Raw genomic sequence first — 23,672 nt, 5'->3', positions numbered from 1 at the left:
AGTGTGTGTGTGTGTGTGTGTGTGTGCACCTCAGAGCTGACTCCCAGGCTCCTCTCCAGGCTCTCCTGGTACTTGCCCATGCGCAGGGAGAAGTCTCGGTACCGGCGGTCCACCGTGCTCACCCAGCGCTTCAGCTCCGACACGTGGGCGTGGCCTTTCTCCACCAGGTTGTCGGCCAGCTGGATCAGCAGCTTCACCTTCTCCTTGGTTTGCTGTGGGGAGTACACACACACACACACACACACACACACACACACACACACACACACACACACACACACACACACACACACACACACACACACACACACACACACACACACACACACACACACTGATGACTTACTTCTTACTGTTTTTATACTTGATGTTAAGAAGTCTGACAGTTTTTATATTTACAGGCCACATGTATAAATGTCTTTATTGCTGTTGCACCTTATTGGCTGACAGTCTGTTTATAGACCTTTACATACCTTACATACATATTTCCCTGACGGAGCTCCCAGCCAAAGAATTTCACATGAATGTGAATGAACTTGTACAACAGGAGTGACCATAAACATGTTCCCGTCCAAACACAGGATCCATTATGTTCCTAGTTTTAAATGTGTGCAGGCCAACCTCATACAGCACAGACGGATCTGTCATGTCTCATTAGAGAGCAAATGTAGGAATGTCAGTGTAAATATGTAAAGCTTTCAGAGAGGAGACCCAGTTTTTACTTATTATTACATCTGCTGGCTCCTTTGAGGCTCAATACACACACACACACACACACACACACACACACACACTGTACCTTGGCAGTGAGTCTGAAGTGATGGTAGTCGTTGAGGAGCTGCTGTGTTTCAGTGCTGTTTTCACCAGGTGACGTGTGTGTGGCCAGGTAAACTTCACCTGTCTCCTGAATCCAATCCAATGCCTGCACACACACACACACACACACACACACACACACACACACACACACACACAGATACAGTTGATCTCTGCCCTTATAAACTCACACCCTCATGAAATAAACCACATGTTGCATTAGTGCTGCACATTTCCCAAAACTACGATCCAACAAAGAGCTCTTTCTTTTGTTTTACTCATGCACACACACACACACACACACACACACACACACACACACACACCTGTTTGGCACTGCGTTCAAACACCAGGTACTGCTGACACTGGTCCAGCCTCCGTTTCTTTAGCGTCCAGAAGTGAAGGACTCTGTTCTCTCTCTGCAGCAGCTCGTTCAGAATGGCTGCACACAGAAACACACAGCAGTTACCAAACGTACACACTCCTGTACACCGTACACATCTGAGGAAACACAGGCCAGAGAGCCACACAAGTAATAATCTCCCATGTTTGTCTGAGATCACATTCATAGAAACAGCTGCAATAGGCTCTGAAGGCTTTCAGGTACAGCTTCATACACGATATTACATATGAATCTCCTGACTGATCTCACTCACCTTTGACTTGCTGCTCGGGCCCTCTGGCGTGGCCGGCGGCTCCAGGCATGCTCACATTGTTCCTGTGGATGTACTTCAGAAACACCTCAGCGTTCCTCCGGGCCAGAGTGCACGCCTGGAGCAACAGGACATGATGGGTGTGCTAATTATCTCACACCCACTACCCAGGGACTTCACCCTCCTTCACAAAACACTCTGAGTGAAATGAAACCATCTGTTATGTGCATTTCAAACAAACCCTCTTTGGTTCTGTTTATTCACTCCCTGAATCCTAATTGGAACATTGTGATTCAGTTCATTCAGTCTGAATCTATCAACCACAGGTCGGATCAGCAGACTTTATGAGAAGATAATGAAACTCAGAGAGATTATGTGTTTCAAAGCAGTTTAACTTCTCTCTCTGGATCTAAATGATGATTTCACCATCTCATTTTGTGGCACCTTGTCTCATTTGGTCATTTAGTAATGTAATATTTGGAAATCTAATCTAAATTTGTAGGTGCTGTTTTCTGTTCTCGTCTACACTTTCTTCCGCTTCATTCTGTGTTTTTACTAAATTTGATGTTCTTTGGATGTTGAATGTGCTTCAGTGTGAGATGTGACCCACCTTGAGGAAGGCTTCTTTCTGCTCCAGGTGTTTGCTGATCAGAGGTAGAAGGTGGTCGGTGTCGGCCGACATTCCCAGTTTATCGTGACTGCCACACCAGTCTTCATCCCGCCGGTACTCCTGCTCCAGGCTCTCCAACACGCTGCACACCTGGCGGACACGAAGAGACGGTGACGCCACGACAGCGCGGCACAAACTCTGAGCAGGTGTGTGAGGTGTGTGTTTGAGGTGCACCTGTTCAGACGTCTTGTAGAAGGCCACAGAGGCGTTGACCAGCTTCAGGCGGTCCTCCATCTTCAGCATCAGCTGCTGCCAGTGAACAGCCACCTTCTCAGCACAGCTGCGGATGGCCTCTGGATCATAGTGACCGGCCTGGAGCACCATCTGGAGGAGGATCAGACAGAGGTGGAGGGTCTCACACGGTCATGATGGGAGGAGAGCTAGAGGAGGGAGTTAACAGTGAGCTACAATCAGCTGTAAAAGGGATTTTACGTACCTCAGCCTTTTGCTGGACCTGCAGAGCGCTCTGATGAGTCTTCTGAAGGGAGTTAGCATGGAAGAGAGACTGCAGGAGGAGGAGGAGGAGGAGGAGGAGGAGGAGGAGGAGGAGACAGTTACTATTAAGGCTGAACGATGGCAAATAAATGATGTGATTCTTTGACAGATGCTGTGACTGTGATCTGCAGGCCGGAGCGTCTGCAGCTCCATAAATCTTCATTCATAATGTTTTCACATTCGGCCATTTTGTAATTCTGATAACATTTCAATGAACTGTTCAGCCCTGTTCGTTACTCTCAATTACAATCACTGCCTCGTTAGAGGTTTTTACCACCATCAGCACGATGGAGCGATGCAATGGCTTCACATTATTTCACTGGTCTGCAGGTTGCTGCAGTGAGGGAGCACAGTAATGAGCCAACAGCTGCAGCGAAGGAGAAGACTAGAAAACCAGGGTGTAAATAATGAAACTTTCAAACTTTTAAGAAAAGAAAGTTTGCAAATGCTTTATGAGGAAGGAACCATGTTAGTTTGACCTCAGAGATACACACAGTGTGTTTCTGTGAGTAAGTAAACCCCCACAGGGCACCTTTAAGTGATAAATGGTAATGAAATTTAAAAAAGAATGTCAACTTTAACACTTTTTAAGCTCGATAGGGGAGTTTGTCGGAGTCTGCGACCATCACGGCTTCCATCTGAAGCCTGAGAGCAAGTGCAATCACCCTAATGGCAACTAGAAGCTTCAAGGTTCCTGTTAAAATACTTCAGCGATATTGTGAAGAAATGATGGCGACAGCAGGAGCTAAATCATTTTCTAAGGTTACGTCACAGTCGGCGTCCATGTTCCTCCACAACAGACGGAAAGAGAGTTCAGCTCCAGTGTAGGGCTCTTATTATTAATGTGTGTGTGTGTGTGTGTGTGTGTGTGTGTGTGTGTGTGTGTGTGTTCAAGCAGTATTACATCAGTTTGGTGGATGCAGACACACATACACACTCATACACACATACACACAGGCACACACCAATTTCAGCTGCACAGGAGCAGAAACCAGGTCAGGACACATGTAGGGTGTGTGTGTGTGTGTGTGTGTGTGTGTGTGTGTGTGTGTGTGTGTGTGTGTGTGTGTGTGTGTGTGTGTGCACTGTACAGTGCTGACCATGGGGCTTTTACCACTGTGAGTGTTCTAGAGTCAGCTATTTGAAGCATTACACAGAACAACACACACACAAACACACACATGTTCAAACATATGCAGGCAGAGAGAGCACTTAAATGCATTTGAACGTGTGTGTGTGCATCTGCTACTCCTCAAAATCAATGCAGAATGAAATAATTACTGAGGCCAAGCACACACACACACACACACACACACACACATACACACACACACACACACACACACACACACTGGTAACAAAGAGAGAGAGTGTGTACCAGAGTGTGCACCCATCTGCTACCATTCAAACCAATGCAGACTGGAATAATCATTTCTAAAGTACAGTAAGCCTGGTTCGAGCACCAATAATTAGGATGTGTGTGTGTGTGTGTGTGTGTGTGTGTGTGTGTGTGTGTGTCTGTGTGTGTGTGTGTGTGTGTGTGTGTGTGTGTGTGTGTGTCTGTGTGTGTGTGTGTGTGTGTGTGTGTGTGTGTGTGTGTGTGTGTGTGTGTGTGTGTGTGTGTGTGTGTGTGTGTGTGTGTACCTCTATAGCCATCTGGAACTGTTCATGCTCCCTCTGCAGCTGCTCAGCCTCAGACAGAGAGCTGGCATTCACCATGCTGGCATTCAGCATGGACTCACCGTTACGAATCCACCCCAACACCTAGAGACACACAGAGGGGGGAGGGAGGGGGAGAGAAGGAGGGAGGGAGGGAGGGAGAGAGGGAGAAGGAGGGAGAGAGGGAGAGAGGGGGAGAAATTCAAAGCCATGTCAAAAAGAGCAGAGGGGACACTGATGTAGCAGAGAAATCCTCCACACTAATCAGGTCATGATCAGAAGGAGGTCGATGGGCGGTGTGAGGGAACCATGGGTATCAAACATATATATAAAGGATAAAGGGTATAGAAGAACAAATAAATGAAGGACAACAGATGTGTCAGATCATTTAACAGTGTCCAAGGTGTCTGTCTCACTCTTTTCCCAGACCTCCAGTGTTCAGCAGGACTAATGTCCTGACTGATGTGTCCCAGGTGCATTTGGACATAAACACTATCAAGATAACCACGTTGATGACAAGGTTTTGATATGAGACATTGTCTGTGACACTGGGGGAGGATGTGCAGTAGGTGGCAGCATAGTCTGTCAGATAAGAAGCACAAAGAGGAGCAGACAAACTAGAACTGACTAAATGAACTGAATCCAGCACACTGTGTTCAGAGGAGGTCAGAGACCTTAAACACTGGACTGGTTTCAGTACAGAACCTTTCTAGCTGATCTCCTGACGGAGCAGCGTATGACTCCATGTGTGCAGCACAGAAAACCTGATTTATTTACTTAAACGCTGAAGTGAAAAGATCTTCAGAGGTAAAACGACACGGCTGCTGAAACAGAGGATTAGTGGGCAGGAGCTCCATCACCCCCCCGTCTCCTCTCACTGTGTGACCTGCCAGGAGGGGGGGGGCATGAAAAGAGAGATTTGCCAGGAGGTGAAGCTTTTTTGGATTGACACTTTAGATACACATTAGCTTGTGGGCCTTGAGCAGGACTTTGATGTGAGCGTGGTTCTGTCCCTCTCTGCTCAAACTAACCAGGACGTCTCTCTCACTTCTCTCACAGTCTGGAGTGTCCCACCTACACTGTGCCCACAGGCACTGGGAGAAACCTGTGGCCATGATTGGACATGTGTGTGCAGTAAACCAGGTGAGTTCTGCAGGACAGACTGGAGCAGGAAACAGAAAAGAAAGGAGTAGAGGTGAGGGGGTAGCAGCATGTGTGTGTGTGTGTGTGTGTGTGTGTGTTATTAGCACATTGCCATAAACCTCATAAATTATTCAGCTGGATCCATCTGCAGCAGCAGCAGCAGCAGCTTCCTGTCTCCACACACCGCATGTTCACATTCACATCTGCACACAAACACAGACCGTCTTCCCGACTCTAACCGGAAGGACGAGCCAAGTGTTGTTCTTGTCATTCCTCCAGCGTGGAGGAGTCCTGCAGAGCTACGTTTTCACTTCATTTCCTTCGTTTCTGATAACACAAGCCAGTCTGAGCCTGTTAAAGCACCGTATTATTTCCTCTTCAGGATCTAGTTTCCTCCTCTAAGCGTGTTTACTGGTGGAGGCTCTCACTGCTGCAGCGTGGAGGGAGGCTGCATGAAGCCTTCAGGTGGAGCTGAGTGAAGTCTGACAGACTGACAGACGGACTGATGTGGTGCTGCTCTTCTGTGCCGGAGGCCACATGAGCTGCTGCCACAACAAAACACCGGAATCTCTGACTGAATTGTTGGTAGTCGAGCTGCATTGTGGGTAACGAGTCACGGGAAGGGTCCAAGGGAGAAGAATGAATGAATAAACTAAACTAAACTACTACAGTGAATCAGACGGTGATCCTTTAAAATGAGGTTTTTACATTTTGTGTGAAGTTTGAAGTTAAAGCCTCTGATTGGCCAGCAGCTGAGTGGAGGAGTGGACAGGTGTGGACAGGTGTGGACAGGTGTGGACAGGTGTGGACAGGTGTGGACCTCCTGCTGGTGTGGTGTGTGTGTGTGTTTACCTGTTTAACCTCGGCCTGTAGGTGGCGTAGCTGCAGGCTCTGCTCCAGACGTGTGTGTGTGTGCTGTGCGTTCAGTTCCACTTCCTGCTGCTTCTCATGGAGGAACTCCAACAGCTCCTGAACCTGAGAGGCCAAGTCCATGTCCTTCTCCCCCGTGAGCTCGATCCCTGACACACACACACACACACACACACACACACACACACACACAGCTTGGTGATGCTGTGGAGGATCTCTGCAGCTCTCTATGAACAGGACTCCTCCTCAGTGTGGAGAGGATTCTTATCTTATAACAGAGCTGCAGACAGCTGTACCACCTTTACTGTACACACATCGTCTCCTCTCACTCTCACAAGGATATCAGCATGTTCCAAAATATACTGAACTATTCCTTTAAGTTCATTGATTATTTTTATTAGTAGTATTATTAGTAGTGGTGTTTTTTTTATTATTATTATTATTATTATTATTATTAGACTCTGGACTCACCTGGTGCAGTAACTTACCTCTATAATTTTTAATACATCTTTTTTTTAATTCATACTTTTATATGTTTATATTTTACTTTGTGTTTGAAGTTTATTCTTATTCTTATTCTTTTGGAGCTGTGTAACAAAAAGCAATTTCCCCCTGCGGATTATTAAAGTAATTCTGATTCTGATTAATTCAACTCCAGACTTTACTTTACTGCATGTGAATCAAAACCAAAGACTAAAAACCCAGAAACATCTTAATGCCTTGGATGACGAACATCTTGAAAAGGATTTCTGACAGCTTGGTGCTCACAAACAGCCAAAGATGATTCAGAGATGTTCTAACAGTAGATGTTCTCTCCCAAAGTTCTGCCTCTTTGTTCAGTGTGGACGTTCTAAGGTGCCAATATTATTAATATTACTCGTCAATGCCAGCATCAGTTGACAACTACTACCCTTCCTCAGTGATCAGAGTGTGTGGTATGTGAGCATTACCACGTAAGACGTTCGCTCACTGTCTGCTCCATTGTTTCTGTCTGTGTGTGTGTGTTTTACCTGAAGCCTGGACCTCCATGATGTACTGGTGCAGGTCTTGGCCCTGCTGCATCACTTCGTAGGTCATGTTGTTCATGGCCGCCTTCCTTTCCGCGTGCCTTTTCAGCCGCTGCTCTGCCAGGCCGATGTCCTCTGCGCCGCCAGAGGAGGCGCCGCTTCCCCCGCTGCCGCCGCCGCTGCCGCCCGGGCGGCCGGCGTCGTTCAGCTGACGAGACAGATCCTCGTTCCAGGCGTCCAACTCGGCTGTGACCTGCAGGACCACAGGCGAGGTGGGAACAGAGGACAGAGAACACTGTGACGGTCATAGTGGGAGCTGTTTGTCACCTCTGAGCTTTCTTTTTCGCTCCACAAGCAAAAGCCCACAGGCTGAAAAGTGAAGGGCAGACAAACCTCCACTCTGCAGAGGCAGCAGCAACTTTTCAAATTAACTCTTCAGTCTGTATTAGGAGACTGTTGGAAGGAGAACTGTCTCTGAGCGCTGCATGTCCACTGTGATGCTGAGCAGACGCCCCCTTACCTCTATGGTGTACTGCTCAAATATACGAAGCTGGAGGAAGATGTCCAGCTTGATTTTGCGTTCGTGGAACAGCTCCTCCATCTGGCCCTGGGCCTCGTCCAGCTGCTGCAGCACCCCCTGGATGTGTGCGATGGAACTGCAGTGCGGCGTCTTATTGGTCGACATGGCTGCATCTCTGTGGAAAGGGAGATGGGGGAGACGGGGGAGACGAGGGGGGCGTTATACCATACTGGCCCCAACACTGGACCTCCCTCTACACACTCTAGATCAAACAAAGCTGGCACATATGCTGTACGTTTGAGATGATTTAACAGTTTTCATATTTAAACTAAAAAGTACTAATAAAGTAAATCAATACAAATGAAGCACTTTATTCTAAATGATTTGTGTGACGGACAGAAAAACAGAACAACTACTGGTCTTTTTACTCTCGAGGAGAATGAGGATCAGCTTTCACATAAATAAGAGCAAGATGGGGAGGAACCATCTTACCTGAGTATGACTTTGACTTTTTAAAGTATGAGTATTATTAGCTGAGCTGCTGTGTCAGTCCCTGCCTCTATAATAACATTATAAATATTAACATCATTACCCCTGTATTCATTTTCTCCCTCTTAAACAGCTCATGAATAATAATCATCACCTGAGCTGCTGTATTAATTCCTCTCCTTCTTTAATCACGTTGAGCGTTGCCTCCAGAGTCGCCGTCTGCTGCTGCTGGAACTGTTGGATCAGAGTCTGAACCGAATCCACCGAGTCGCAGCACACGTCGTCCAGCAGCTGCTTCTGCAGCTCCTCCATCCACGACCACAGCTGCACACACAGACACGGACAGACGGACAGGGGAGGAGGTGTGTGAGCGACCCGTTAGCTCACCTGAACCCCGTCAGCACGGCTGTATCTGAGAGTACTGGGAATACTGAAAACACTCATACTAACACCAACAGCTACAGACAGACTGCAGGTGTGTGTGTGTGTGTGTGTGTGTGTGCGTGAGCAGCCCACCTCCTTGGTGTGTGTGTGGAAGGACACGGACATGTCCAGCAGCAGCTTCCTGTGCTCCACTCGGCGGACGAAGTCCTGGATTCGGACTTCCAGGTGTCTGGCGGCCTTGTAGATTTCCTCGGGGTCGCACTCTCCGGTCTGAGCGAGCTGCTCAGCCGCCTCCAGGAGCTTGTCTGCATTAGTGTAGGTGTTCTGAAGGAGGGGGGGGAGGAGACCTTCATCATCATCATCATCATCATCATCAAACAAATACAAGTTGTTCTTCTTCTTCAGTGTGATGAACACTAGACAGACCTGGGGAGTGTTATTATCATCACTGTCACTACATTACATCCATTACAAGCACCACTGTTTTCACACCTTCCTTCATCACACACCGTGAGCGTCATCATCTTCATCAGTATATTAAAATGCTAATTCCAGCATCTGTAAACCAGCAGAAGCAGGTTTCCTGTTTCTGTCTCTATCGCCCCCCCAAAAGGGACCAAACCCTGAGTGTTAAAGCTCCCAGCATTCATCAGGAGGACAAAGTGGATTAGTGTCAGTCTCTTCTGCTGAGTGTGAGAGAATATCACCGGAATATTTCACTTCAGGAAATCTATCACATCCCAGATATTTTGGGCGTGTGAGGAAATATGATCCCAATTATTCAGCACGAGTCGGGGTATTTGGGTTAGAGAATATTTAGCATTTTAGAGGGATTAGTCAGAAGATAAAGATTATAATTTACAAGAGATTATTACTCTTCACTGCACGGCTGGTTTGGTTCAGGGTGAGGATTATAGCGGGGACATGACGGGGAAGCAGAGTCCTCCCTGTTACCTGAATAACACAAGACTTTTTAGGACATGAATGAATGACTGAGGGTATAAAGTACCATTTAACCTGTGAATGCTGATGCTACTACTAAGTACTAGAAACATACAGTACATATAGTTTACCAACCTTACTGTACTCCCCAACCTGCACACCACAGCGGCACCACGGCAAACATCCCAAAAAGCCTATAATCACTCTGTCACCCACTTTAACAACCACCTAGTGATTCCACGAAGTTCTTATTAAAACTCTTCTAATCACCAACAGATCCTTAGTAACCACCTCGGGATCATCTTTGCAGCGCAGCATCAATAACAGAACAGGGTGCTGGGGGATGCACCTCTTCAGTGAGAGGAAAAGATGCTGCACATGCGCTTCGTTTCCATGACGACACATCACCAACTCTGATAAACCAGCATCACCACGGTGAGCACCAACCAGAGGATGCTGCCCTCGTCCCTGCCGTCCTCGCTCAGTCCGACAGCGCGACACGATCACTATCAGCCAGAACAAGCTTCTCCTCCGTTTCCTTGGTTACCAGGGTGACGAGTCCCCCATCTAATATCTCCGTGTTTGTGTGGAGCTCTCAGCGACACCAGCGCCTCTCTGATCTTCAGCTAAGCGCTCTGAGCGCTGCACACGCTGGTGCTTTAGCAGAAACAGTCTGACCTCTTCACAAACCTGAACCTTACAAACCCTTTGGATTTTTCTCATTTTCAGTCGTCTCCATTTTCATAACATCCCCTAAAGGGCTTGGGGCTGCAGCATCAGTATAATATCCAGAGGTATGTTGGCTTGACGATATTTAACCACCCGTTGCTGCTAGTGGAACATGGGGGGGGGGCGCCGTGCTGGAGAAATGAGGATGTAAGGCAGTGAGACGAAGCTGGAAAATGAAGACTTTAATCAGAGTAAATGAGCTCTGGGTTTCCATTAAGTCTCTCAGTTCAATGTTTGGTTCTAACGAAGAAGCAGCTAATCAAATGTAGATGAGAAGAGCTAAAAATAAACAGTAGTGAAGGTAAAAGCACATCCAGTTATACATCCATCCCCCGACATACACCAGTTAAAGTGGACTCTCACGTGCTTAATCACATATTCACAGCACAGCTACACAGAGAAGGAGAGACTTGGTGTAATGAGGGTAAACACGCTCATATATTCATCTCCTGGACTGGATCTTAAATGTGTACTAAATGGATTAATATTATGTATAGTGCTAAGTGGAGAGTTTTACCAGCAAAACAGCAGAAACTACAGAGAAATGCAAATGAGGGAAAAAAGCAGAGAAGGAAGGCGAGAGAGCTTCTGACCCAAATAGTGCTGATCCAGTGCAGGTTATGAGGGTTAATCCTAATCCAGAGTGTAAACATCAGATTATGCAGCTACACACTCTTTATAGGATTAACACCCACTCTTTTATAGCATTACCATTTTACTGAGGAGTATGTAGAAAATAATGTGCCAGTAGCCATGGACATGACACCTGTGTGAAGACAGTGGGTGTCACGGAGCACTTCATGCTTTCAAGAACTAGAAACTACTTCAATTCATTCGGGATTTTTAATCCCGGACAGGTAGGTAGGTAGTAAAAGTGTTGGAACTGGTCCAGTAGATCACCTCAGCCAGCAGACACCAAACGGGCTGCAATGGCTGCAACGTGATCCTTTGGGACAACTGCACCTGATCACAGTAGGTCCACTAAAAGAGCTTGTTTGATCCACTGACAGGCTCAGAGTGTTATTCTAAGTGTGTGACAGCATCATGGAAAGGATCCCTACAGAGAGAGACCTGGAAGATCCTTTTGGTTTAACCACAAACAGCCGTTCTATCGCTCTCTGCACACACACCAGACTTCATTGACAAAAATCATCATTTTACAGTATAGGAGTTGCTATTCAAACCACTGTCTTGATCAGTTAGTTGGTTTGTTTTATTGTATAACTTTGGAGGTTTAAAGGGTTAATTCTGATCTAACATGATATTTGTGTAACACATGACACAATCAAACTAACTAACCGATGCAGCAGTAGACCAGCGACTCCTGTGGTCTGCCTGGTAAAGTTACTGATTTTTCAAAGGAGTCTGGTAGCTTTGAAGAGAGCATCATAATCAATGTGATCCTCATCACATTAGATATTGTTCAACCTTCTCCTGTTTGCTTTGTCTCCAACACAATTCTCTCTCACACACACACACACACACACACACACACACACACACACACACACACACACACAGAATACTAACTTGACTTTAAAACAAATCAAATCAGAAATCTGACAGTTTCACCAGAGGACAACATCAAGCGTCCCATCACCTATATTTTTATATATCATTCACTTTTATTTTACTTTGAAAGTCATTCCTGTTGCAGCTCTGACTGTGTGTTAGCCACATTGTGTGTGTGCTGAGATCCTCGACATGTTTTCATTTCACCTTCATGACCGAAACACCAGTTGCACTGTTCCTGCAGCCCTGGACTGTAGGAATGGACAACAGGTCTGTCAGGACAGGCTCGTGACCATAAATGGTCATATAGAGGCTTCGTGCTTATCATGCCACCATCAGCAACAGCGGTTTTAAAAATTTGGAATTAATCAAGGCGGATTACTTACAGATGTTGGCAAGACAAGTGAACAAACATCTGATGAAAACAAACTACTAACTTTTATGGCAGCAGTGGAGCTGTTACTGTAAAACTGTGAACAGCTCCTTTAACTCTACGAGCTTAGAGGATACAGGAGGGACAAGAGTTTCACTTTACTGCCAGCAATGTACTGATCAGCTTTTAGTGTTTGGGATGCTATGTTTGAATGGAGACAGACTCACCTGAGCTACGTCTTCAAAGTCGTCGTGTCTTTTCTGCAGGGCTCGGGCTCTGTGAAGGGATTTCCCAACACCGGTGTGTTTGCTGAGGAAAGCCTCGCCGTGGTTCTCTATCCAGTCCATCACCTGGGAGACAGAGAGCACAGCGGACTCCTTCACAACACCTCCAAACACACACTCAGGGTCAAAGTTCACCTGCTGAGCCTCGTGCTCCTGGTGCCGCACCCTGTTTTCTCACCGCGCACACACGGATCAGTACAAAGTGGTCTCAAACCTCATGAATTAGGGATGAAACCGATGAAACCTTCATGATCTGCGCGGGTAATTTAGGTCACCGCAGCTGAGGAGAAGAATAAGATGTTGAATACTGCTGTGGTCCAAACAGACTGCTGCCAGACACCATCCCTGCTTCCACTGTCTGTCTGCATTAGTGCCACTTTTATATTTCTAATCTTCATCAGCTCCTGGTTCTCTGACAGGACGACAAGTCTTTCTTCTGCAGTGTTTTCTGTGAACGGTGACTTGATCAGTCTGAAGTCTTTGAAGGACACAGAACTATTTAGCAGTATGATCATCTGGACTAATAATAGACTATAGGAAGACGCTGAGGACTGCCTGGCTCTTTAAGGAACAGGACCTGCTGCATGATGTCAAACACAGCTATCCAGGTCGCCTCCAGGTCTCAGAAGTGAAGCCGATGCTGAAGAGCCTAAAAGCTGCATCCTCTCTAATGCCCAGCAGGGGGCGACTCCGCTGGCTCTGTTTTTGGTCTCCACCAACCCCTGAGGGAAATACCTGGCTCTCCAGCTGCTAAACACCCCACTAAGCTGCACAGGTTGTGTACAGTGAGGTCGTCGGATGAGGAAATGGCAGCAGAAACACTATACAGAAGGTGAAACTCTCCGAGTTATGTGCATATGAAATGACCAAGACAAGCCCACTACTGTTACTGTGTACAAGAACTCCTGCCTCCAGCACATCACCACGTCTCAGAGCAGCTCGTAGGGCCTTGCAGGAACAGTGCTGTAACTCCTGACATCAGGGTCGTGCAGTGAGTCCAGCTGGAACCACAAGGAGGTCGGTGAAAGGTCACAGCAGGCCTGAACCGGAGCATGCTGACTGCAGCTGGACCGGCTTTGTTTGAACGTGCAGCTAAAACTGCCAAATGAAACTACACACCTAATATGTTCTCTTTCAGCTCCTCCTGCTGCATCTCTCTCTTCCTCTCTGGGGCCACATATATCCTGTAGCATTACAACTCTGGTTGGAATAGCCCTGTTTCCACTGATTTATAGACTATTGGTATGAGCTTACTCTCTCACTTGCTGCTTCTCTCACTCTCTGTGCATGTCTCTCGCCCAGTGTGTCTCTCTCTGGGGTCTCATAGAAGCTGAAGCATGACGAGTGCAGTTGGCAGAGCTCTGTTTTCAATGAATTTATAACCTACTGATAAGATCTCCTCCTCACTCGCTACTTTCCTCTCGCTCTTTGTCTTTTTGCCTCTCTCTTAAACACTCTCACACACTCTCTCTCTCGGGTCGTATAGAACTGTTTGCACGGTGCCCGTCCGCAGAGCATTTATCTTTGGATTTATAGTCGGCCCGATGCCCTCATTCTCTTTCCCGAGCTCCAATCATTTATACATTACAGTGCATACATGATGACTTCACTTACAATGGGCCTTTTTAAAGTCAATTCAATGTGCTGTGGGGAGGGGGGGGGGAGAAAATACTGTGCAGATTTAACAGTTTTACGTGCAAAACATACGATCAGTTGATAAGATTATTGTGATTTAAACCATCTGCATGATGCTGCAGGGCTGTTGTGCTGCATTATGTTTCACACTTTAAGCTCATTTTGGCTTTAAAGGTTTTGTATTTTTGCTATCAGCCGCGTCACATGACATATAAATACATACGACCTGAACACATGACCGAGGCGACACACGGAGGAAGTCACATGGTTTACAGTCACCTTTTAAAACAACTGCTCACAGCTCTGTGCAGCAGGAAATATCACTTTAACTTTTATGATTTGAACTCACATTGCTTTTCACTAACAATTAGGTTCCCTTTAAAAATGTGAGTGCTGGTCTGAACATCAGTGTCTGTTAAAACTAGGATTTCCAATTATGATCATCATAATTTAGAGGTTACACTTGTTCTAAATGTCTGTAATTACTAAATGTGAATAAAATTATATTTTTTAAATAGTTTTAAATGTAATCAAACCTGTAAACGTAGTGTCAGAGTAGCCTGATGCTGCCTGGGGGGCTGTGGGAGAGAGCCAGGCCGCCCAGAGGACACCCAGAGCCCCCAGAGCCCCCGGAGCCTCAGCCTGAGCACAGTGTTACTGCTTCTACTACTATTACAGTAGTACTACAGGACTTAAGAGAAGGAGCGTCTGAACTGATCTGTGACAGCGAACCAGTTAGCAAAACCTCTTCAGGGAGTCTTTACTGAGACTCCGGGGGCTTCAGTGCTGCCAGTGGTTTTGGTTGCACCTCTTTCCTACCACGTTACTGTCAAACCCATAATCACATTAGAGAAAGTCAAACGATACACAAGACCTCCTCCTTCCCCACTGATGACTTTCGCTCTGCTGGATAAAAATACCCTTAATAAAATATAGCTGTGATATTAAATTTTGAGCTGCTGAATATCTCTAAAGCCTCCAGGAATCTGGGCTGACACCTCTCCAAAACCACACAGTCTGCTTCTCTGTGAAACATGAGTACGAGCGGAGCAGAGAGTTTTATCACATCACATCCTGCTCAGAAGACGAAGAGAAGACGGCAGAGATGAATGAACGTGTTCCAACATGCGTTTATTCTCAGTCCTCCGCTCTGCGTTGGGTTCCTGTCACGCCGACACGCCGACACACTCCTAATGTGACGTGCTGCTGTGTGTTACCTGCTGGACGTCTTGCTGGAACACACACAGCTGCAGTCTCTGGTGCAGTCGGACCTTTCGATGCTGCCAAATGTTCTCCAGGCGGCGCTGGTGATGGAGAACCTCGTGAACCACGTCCAGGATACAGTGAACCTGCAAACGAAAGAAACACACATCAACTTTTACATCTTTATTAAATGTAAAGCACTTAAAGAGCATCTCGTCTGAGGAGACCTGAATCCCCCACGGGAACACAAAGGCACTGACCGCTTTGGAGTAGTTGGCAGTGGCTGTCAGCGATTCAGAGTTTCCGGGACTCAGAGGCCTCTGGAGGACGTCCAGCAGGGCTTTACCATCCTGGCTCACCTGGAGACATGGAGAGGTAGGTTAGAGAGGCGTATACATCCATATATCTCCTGGAGCCGCTCTCCCAGTCTGTGGGCCACAGCCCCCAGTGCCCCCACCACCACTGTGTGGCCCCTTTCTCACCAGGTTGCCCCACTTCTCCAACACCTGAGACAGACCTCGTTGACCCAGGCGACATCTGAGCTGGTATAGAATTATATATAGTATATCTAATTATATAGAATTATACATATATATATAAGAACGGTCTGCCTCTTCTCTTCCCCCCTCTTTGTTCTCTCTCCTTTCCAAAACTAAAATACTCTTTCTAAATCAGTATTTCACTTCTTACTGCTAATTGCTAAATTATACATGGAGACACCACTGAAACCTGTGCGTCACACACAGGCACTGACTGCTGCCCCCTCTGAGCCCTGTGTGTCTGTACTTGTTTCTTCTGTGATCAGTGAACCTCAAAGTGCGGCCTGCGGGCCGGTGGTGGCCCTCGGAAGCATTTTGTGCGGCCCCCCTGACCGTGGGGCTGCTGCGTTCAGATGCCCCCCCCCCAATGAGTGTCCGCCAGGCTACGGATGACGAATAGAGCTGTTAGCTACAGTGGCAGTGAAGATGGAGCCGGACATGAAGACAACTGTGACCAGAGGGAATCAGCAGCATGAATATCACAAGTGGGAACATTTATGTTGCTCTAGTAACAAACTCATGATCCTTGTGGCTCCTCACCAATAACTAGAATAATAATAATAATGATAATGTGTTACTGAGACATATGGGAAGTAGAACTGCCAAGTGAATATCTCTGTCTGCTGAAGCCGTCTGGCACGTTAAGGTTTAATACATTGAAATTATAGTGTTTTATGTGAACTTCTTTTTCCCGTGCAGCCCTCGATCACAAGCTGGCTCCCTGATTTAGCCCTCAGCCATCAAAACGTCCAGAACCTGTGATTTACACGTTGTCTGGATGCGTTCACGTCTCACGTAAAGAACTTAGAGTCGCCTCGTTGTTGAAAAGTGCTCCGGACACAAAGCTGCACATGTTTTTATCAGACAGGATCATTTCAGACAAGACGCTAAGAGTTACTCCAGTTGTTGTGGGCTTGTCCACACATCCTGCAGGTCCATGTCTAAGTGCATTTTATGAAATATATATCTGGTGACTAATCCACTACTTCAGCACAACTGCTTTTATATCTAAGAAGGAGAACTTTTATGGAACACTGCAGGACTGGCACCATCGCCAACAAATGTATTAATCTAATTATATCAAATGAAGTTTCCATAATGAGATGGAAGGGGGAACGAGCACAAAGCAGATTTTACAGGGTTACGAGGTAGAATTCATGCTGTTGTGCTGATCAGGGGGCAGAAGGAGATCTGGACCGGCCCGAATAATGTCCTCAGTCTGCTAGTAAAATAAGTGATGGTCCTCACTGTGTGGCAAGTACAAGAACACACACACACACCTGCCAGTAACACCTGTATCATTCAAAGACGTCTGCAGACACACTGTCTGTCTGTCTGTCTGTCTGTCTGTCTGCACCCTAACATACGTTCACCACATTAAATAAAAGCGTCAGGCCAAGAGCTCAAGATAAAAAACCCTCGCCAGTCCCTGAACGTGTCCCTTTTTGCGGCGCTCTCACAGGAAACAAAGCTGCCAAAGCTTGCAATGCCTGACCGCCACAGTCTGAGCCTCTGCCCACAGCTTTATGTGTGTGTGTGTGTGTGTGTGTGTGTATGGACTTATCTTTTCACAGATAAGCATAAATTAAGCTAACACTGCAACAGCCAGTCTAAAGATAAAACACCGGACTGCAGGGAGGGCAGAGAAGAGCCGGAGTGTTCCCAGAATAAATTCAGTGGAACACAGAGGGTTTTCAGATGACAGATCCGGACGGCGATGGCGCGGCAGCCGACCAACGATACCCTGTCATCACAGCCGGTCACAGCCAGCAGCACTGAGCAGCAAACAGCACCCACAGGAGAGACGCCGGAGTGCACATTCCTCCCTGAGGGGTGCCACGTTTGAACCGCTTCCAACGCACCATTGTTACTTCCCTTACCACTGGACGCTGACAGCACGGCCTCGGCACTCTCTCCAGAGTGTTTTCAGGACATTTCCTGAGTGTCAGATGTTTCGTCGTGCAGCTCGGAGGTCATTCAGAGTGTTTCAGTGTCCCAGCCGGCAGAACAAGCATTAGAATCCATGTAACTATCAAGAGACACGAGCTGGAGCTCACTCACACACTGGCCTCTGGCAGCAGTGAGCGATCTTTACCTCGGTGTAGGCCTGGGTGACCTGCTCGTACAGGCTCTGGTGGCGGTGGATGGCGATTTCCAGCTCCTGCATTTCCGATGGTAGCCCCCCCTCGCTGCAGACTTTACACCAGGCCTCCACCTCCGACAGGAACTGAGGAGGAGACACAAACACACATAGAAACGACGGTCACATGGGTAAATCCTCCAGTACAATGTGACACAGAAGTGATCCGACGGCTCTGCCCATTCTTCATCTGCCCCCACAGGGTGTCATCTGCCCCCACAGGGTGTCATCTGCCCCCACAGGGTGTCATCTGCCCCCACAGGGTGTCATCTGCCCCCACAGGGTGTCATTCGTGCTTCTCTCTCAGCTTTGGGCCAAAAGATGGAGGAACGACTTGCTCGGCAGTAGCTAGTGTCCAGAAGACGTCTGCTGCATGTGTGATGTATTATTAGTGACGTATGCTGGCAGGACACTTCTCCTCTTTATGTGCTTCCTTTCCTTCCCTTCGCTCAGAGATGTGACAATTTACTGTTCCATTAATGTTTGAAATAGTTTTTTAATGATGTATCTGCCTTTATGCTCTCTCTCTCTCCTGTTTTCACTCTTTTTAACATTTCTTCTCGTCCTCTCTGAAGTCTTGCCAGTGTTTTGTCACTTGTCTCTCTTTCCCCGTCTTGTGTTCCATTTTTCATCCCTACACTTTTTTGTCTCTGTTTTTCATTAGGCTCTCTTTCTCTCTCTCTCTCTCTCTCTCTCTCTCTCTCTCTCTCTCTCTCTCTCTCTCTCTCTCTCTCTCTCTCTCTCTCTCTCTCTCTCTCTCTCTCTCTCAGTCTCCCCTCTACCCCCACCTCCCTCTCTCTCTCTCTTTCTTTTCTCTTGTCTTTCATCTCCTCCTCTCTCAAACCTACACTTGTAGCTGATGTCAAGGGCCCAGCAGGAATCAAACAAGTCCCATCTGTTGCTATGTCAACCTTCCAAGAATCGGCAGTGGAGCAGTTTGATCTATTAAACATAATCAGACACTAAAAAAGCCCCATTTCCATTTTACATTCTGGACATGTGTCTGCTCAGACCGATCACCACATCAGCAACCGAGCAGTGGAGCAGCTTCTCCTCTGATGGCAGAGAGGTGGTCGGGGGGGTTACGCACACCCCCCCCCTCTGCCGCAGGTTCAGAATCTCTCCAATCTCTAAAGCTAAAAGACTTCTAGCTGACTTGATCTCACCTGTTCGGCCTTCTGGTGAAAGACGGACGACATGGCGAGGATGGTGGAGCGCTCGTCAAGAGCAGCAGCAAAGCTTTTCCAGTCCTGATCCAGCTGACTTGAGATCTGTTTTATCTGCGTGGAGGCGTAGTGACCGGCCTCTGCCAGGCGGCTCGCCACGGACATGATCCTGTTGATGTTAACATAGGCATTCTGGGAAGAAAGAAGACACCCCGTTGGTCCTACTGAAGGGATCAAATCATTAAGCTACAGAGAGAGAACTTCACTCCAATGCTGTGAGTGGCGTTAACACCTAACACCAGATAACCACAGAGCCTGACTGGTCGTGCTGGTCACCTCCTCTCACCACTGTGACTTATGTGAGAACGGTTTGAGGACATTAGCTACCATGGAGTTCATGGCGAAGTGGTTGTGTTGAGTCTGCAGCTCCACGGCGTGCTGGTAGCCTTGGCCAATCTCTGTGTGGCTCTGCAGGAACACTTCCTTGTTGTGGCTGATCCAGTCGAACATCTGCGAACACACCACACAGCAGCATTCATCACTCTGCAAACTGTGTCACACCTTCACGCTTCCACTGGGGGGGGGCAGAAAACCTCACACTGGAACTGAAAGAACTGAAAGTTGCATCAGGAGCAAAAAGGAAGCAGCTGCCCATGAGAGCAGATAAACAGGATTAACAGGATTCTAACTCTTACAGCTTCCTGTAGGTCAAATCTGTGGAAAACCTACGAAGACCTTTGTTAAACACCATCAAGAATGAACTTTCCCACTCAGATAAAACAGAGTATAATGTTCAGCGTGTCCAGAAGAGTGTCACAGCCTGGTGACTCCTAAAACTCCAGTTTATCACAGTGGATGCCTTCACATGCTTCACACGTGTGGTGAAACGTGAATGTTCGAGCACCTGCCCTGACTAATCTTATGTGACGATGATTAAGTGAGAAAAAAAAAAAAAAACAGAGGAATATTCCTTTAACAACATGGACAGAATCGACTCCAGCAGCTAGTCAGCGTGAATCCCAGGAGGCTGGGACGGCCTTCAAGGTCGCTGCTCCATCTGAATCAATCTCTGCAGACAGATGGAGGCCGGCTGTGGCGTGTGAGCGGTTGCCATGGTTACCACATCGTCCTCCACGCCGTCACGGGACGAAACTCCTCATCAGCTGAATGTTTCCCTCAGTGTAAACTCACCCACACCCACCCCCCCAGCTCCTCAGCAGGACCTCACTGATGTGGACAAAACTCCTCTTTTTTTTCTCCTTTGGTTTTCCTTAAAGTAAATATTTATTGCTGCAGCATGTGGATCAGCTGACGCCCGTCTGTGTGTGTGTGTGTGTGTGTGTGTGTGTGTCTGTGTGTGTGTGTGTGTGTGTGTGTGTGTGTGTGTGTGTGTGTCTACAGGCTACACTCCCAGGAACAACACTTAGGCTACGACCGTACACATGCAGCTCTGTAAGGTTCAGACATCATAACCAGCTCAGTTTTGAATGTGTGAGCTTCACTGTCTCCAGGTGTGCTGGTGATCAGGTGTCATCACTGGCGTCTGTTGTAATAAGAGTGTGTCCCCTCCTGTCCCCACTCACTCCAGAGAGCTCAGCCTGTCTATCGATGGTATTCTGTGCTGAGACAGGCTGGTATGCTAATGATGAATGGAATCCAAACATTCCCTCACAACTGCAGCTAATCACTTCTCCGAGGTCAGTAAAGCAGTGACGGACGATTTTCCGCTGGATTCCCTCACTAACTGTGCTCCCTCGTTTAGACACACGGGACAGACTCGTGTGTTTAGACTGCTGAGGAGTTTCCCGAAGAAATGATGGTGACTTAGACGTAACAGGGACAGTGAGACACACTGTGTGAAAGTGTCCTGGAGGAACATGGATTAGAAAAGAACCAACAGAGGATTACAGAGGAAATGCTGGACGTGCGTCTGCCCCGTCATTTCAGACTAAACTAAAATATTATCTACTGGCTGCACTGAGCACTGAGGATGTCTTTTTCCCTCTGAATCTATTTCTACGCCCCCCCCCCCCTCCTGATGCGTGACGCCTCAGTAAACAGAGCGGCTGGTGTATCAGCAACAAAGCCCCAAATATTTGGAAGAGCTTTTAATGATTAGCACGTTTGCTCCTGATGGAGCTCCAAACCTGGAGACATAAACCCTGACTGAGTGTGAAGCTGCAGCACTGAGCAGCTCGGTCAGACGGCCGGGTGCGTTTAGACTTTCACTTCTTTGGCTCTTGAGGCCTTTTTGCATCAAACACCACCCGCTCTTTGATGAGCTCTTAGCTCTGGTCTTACTGCGCCTCCTGCAGCAGCCTCATTACACTCTTCCCTTCCCTCTGATCAGCTCTGCTCACGCTGGACTCACCTTCTCTGCGTCCTGTTCGAAGAGGCGGAGCTGGAAGCACTGGTCCAGCTTCAGCTTCCTGACGTGCCACATCTGGTGGAGGTGCTGCCTCGTGGAGTGGAGCTTGTCCAGCAGACTGGCCACCTGGCAGGAGGGAGGAGGGAGGAGGTGTTAGTAGACAACCATGCTGCGGCTCACGGTGATGTTCTGATGCTCCCAAAATACATCTAGTGAATATGTCATCCTCCAGTTTGGGATCTTCAGTGTCTTGTGGACTGTTTCATGCTTCCTGACAATAATTTCCTGCTCAGGCTGAAACACCTTTTTAACTTTACAGATGTTCACGTCAGTCTGCATCATGTTTGCAGCCAGTCATGTCTTTTTGCAGGTTTGCTTTGTGTTCAGACCACCTCTGACTGTTGTCTTTCTAATCAGACTGTTAAAATAACACCTGTTCTCTTCTTTAAGAACCGATGACAGACTTACTTTGTCTCACTTACTTTGACTGTGACAGTCCTTCACCCTCAGACATGACAGGCAGGTCCTTCACTACTGACAGCATTGATCTTCGCTCTAAGTGACAGTCTGCGCTGCTTTAATCCTCATTTTACTCATTTATTTATCTTCATTTCTAGACTTGAATGATAACACAGAAGATGTAAGTATTAACGATGTGATCGTGTTTTATGCCTCATGTGAAATGTTGGTTTTAATGGCTTTCCTGTTTGTCGTTTATGGAGTATGTGGGCTAGAAGCAAACTAACTGTGTTCTGTCCCAGCATTTCCTGTGGAGGCCTTCGGCTAACGAGCTAACATGCAGCGAGCTCTCCTCATTATCCAGAATGAGGGGCGCTAACGGGCTGTGGGCCATGGCAAGGAGGGGGGGAGGAGACTAAATGAGAGGAGGAAGGAAACTAAATCAGGAGAGGAAGGAGACTAAATCAGAGGAAGGAGACTAAATGAGAGGGGGAAGGAGACTAAATCAGAGGAAGGAGACTAAATCAGAGGAGGAAGGAAACTAAATCAGGAGAGGAAGGAAGGAGACTAAATGAGAGGAGGAAGGAAACTAAATCAGGAGAGGAAGGAAGTAGACTAACTGAAGCAGGACAGATGAGTGTGCTTTAGTGTTCACAGGCTGTACTGAATATGGTGGATTTTATTAGAATGTCACTTCCTGAAATCATGAGATTTGTCTTTGATATCATGTTGACTCTGTTCATATTGTGTTTGGTATTTACTGCCCCCCCCCCCATCAGGTTTACTTTCTCCCAGCCTACAAATGTGGCTTCTAAAGGTTGTGTGTGCTGTAAAAGGTAATGTGTGTAAATAGAGCAGTAAAAGAGCCTTGAACAGGACTAACTGCACCTCTTCTGTGGCTGAGGTTCTTTCCAGAATGATCGTTACTCCCTGAAGGGAAGCTGCAGAAGAGGAGTGATAAACACTGCTGGCTCATGTTCAGGTGGACTAAATATGTGAGATTAGTTTAATATGAGACACTGTTCAGGCACCCAGTGGTTCTCCAGGCACCACTCATGGTGCTTCTAGGTTACTTCATTGTGAAGTGTGCCTTATGACTTCTCTCTGCTCTGGGCTGTTTGGAGCCTCTTTCCCTCCTTCACTGTGGGTAAGATGTGATTTTTCCAGACCTGATGCTGATGTGGCGGTCCTTGAATGGAGGACTTACCTTGGGCACCAGGCTCTGGAAGTCTGCAGAGCCTGAGATACAGTTCCTCCCTGAAAAACCGTCACTAGATCGGATGCACTGCAGCAGCCTCTGGCCTTCCCGGTCCAGCTCCTCCACTGGAGCCTTGAGCACCTGCAGCAGAGGAGGGGACGGTGTGAAGAGATGATTAGAGCACTAACACAGAGGTCTCTGGTTCAGTTCCACCTGCAGCACCTTGTTCTCACCTTCTTCTTCAGCTGTGTGTGCTCGTCTATCAAACGACGCGACCCCTCCACGTCCGCAGGAAACTCCTTCTTGGACTGAAGCTCCTGCAACACACACAACATCTTTTCACTCTTGGTTCCTTTAATCCTCTGAGGGACCATCCAGTCCTCTGTCTGTCTGTCCGTCTGTCTGTCCCCACCTGCAG

General features: G+C 47.4%; 1 protein-coding gene across 1 annotated transcript in view; it reads right to left on the bottom strand.

Moving 5' to 3' along the window:
• Positions 1-23,672, bottom strand: part of kalrna (kalirin RhoGEF kinase a) — a 103,318-nt gene that overhangs the window by 42,069 nt on the left and 37,577 nt on the right. The window contains exons 5-27 of the mRNA XM_070838565.1: positions 23,667-23,672; positions 23,488-23,571; positions 23,264-23,395; positions 21,601-21,723; positions 19,617-19,739; positions 19,230-19,421; positions 18,019-18,150; positions 15,645-15,743; positions 15,399-15,530; positions 12,490-12,612; positions 8,839-9,030; positions 8,477-8,646; positions 7,834-8,008; positions 7,317-7,566; positions 6,289-6,455; positions 4,279-4,398; positions 2,576-2,644; positions 2,314-2,463; positions 2,080-2,229; positions 1,473-1,587; positions 1,143-1,258; positions 800-922; positions 30-212 (exon numbers count right to left, since the gene is read on the bottom strand). The exon at positions 23,667-23,672 is cut by the window's right edge and continues 168 nt beyond it. Of these exons, the coding sequence (XP_070694666.1) occupies positions 30-212; positions 800-922; positions 1,143-1,258; positions 1,473-1,587; positions 2,080-2,229; positions 2,314-2,463; positions 2,576-2,644; positions 4,279-4,398; positions 6,289-6,455; positions 7,317-7,566; positions 7,834-8,008; positions 8,477-8,646; positions 8,839-9,030; positions 12,490-12,612; positions 15,399-15,530; positions 15,645-15,743; positions 18,019-18,150; positions 19,230-19,421; positions 19,617-19,739; positions 21,601-21,723; positions 23,264-23,395; positions 23,488-23,571; positions 23,667-23,672 (3,126 nt within the window). The remainder of the gene's footprint in view (positions 1-29; positions 213-799; positions 923-1,142; positions 1,259-1,472; positions 1,588-2,079; positions 2,230-2,313; positions 2,464-2,575; positions 2,645-4,278; positions 4,399-6,288; positions 6,456-7,316; positions 7,567-7,833; positions 8,009-8,476; positions 8,647-8,838; positions 9,031-12,489; positions 12,613-15,398; positions 15,531-15,644; positions 15,744-18,018; positions 18,151-19,229; positions 19,422-19,616; positions 19,740-21,600; positions 21,724-23,263; positions 23,396-23,487; positions 23,572-23,666) is intronic.

Source organism: Pempheris klunzingeri, chromosome 10, assembly GCF_042242105.1.
Source record: "Pempheris klunzingeri isolate RE-2024b chromosome 10, fPemKlu1.hap1, whole genome shotgun sequence".
Taxonomy (NCBI): Eukaryota; Metazoa; Chordata; class Actinopteri; order Acropomatiformes; family Pempheridae; genus Pempheris; species Pempheris klunzingeri.
Note: the sequence above shows the minus strand (reverse complement) of the source record. Positions and strands in the feature narration are given on the sequence as shown.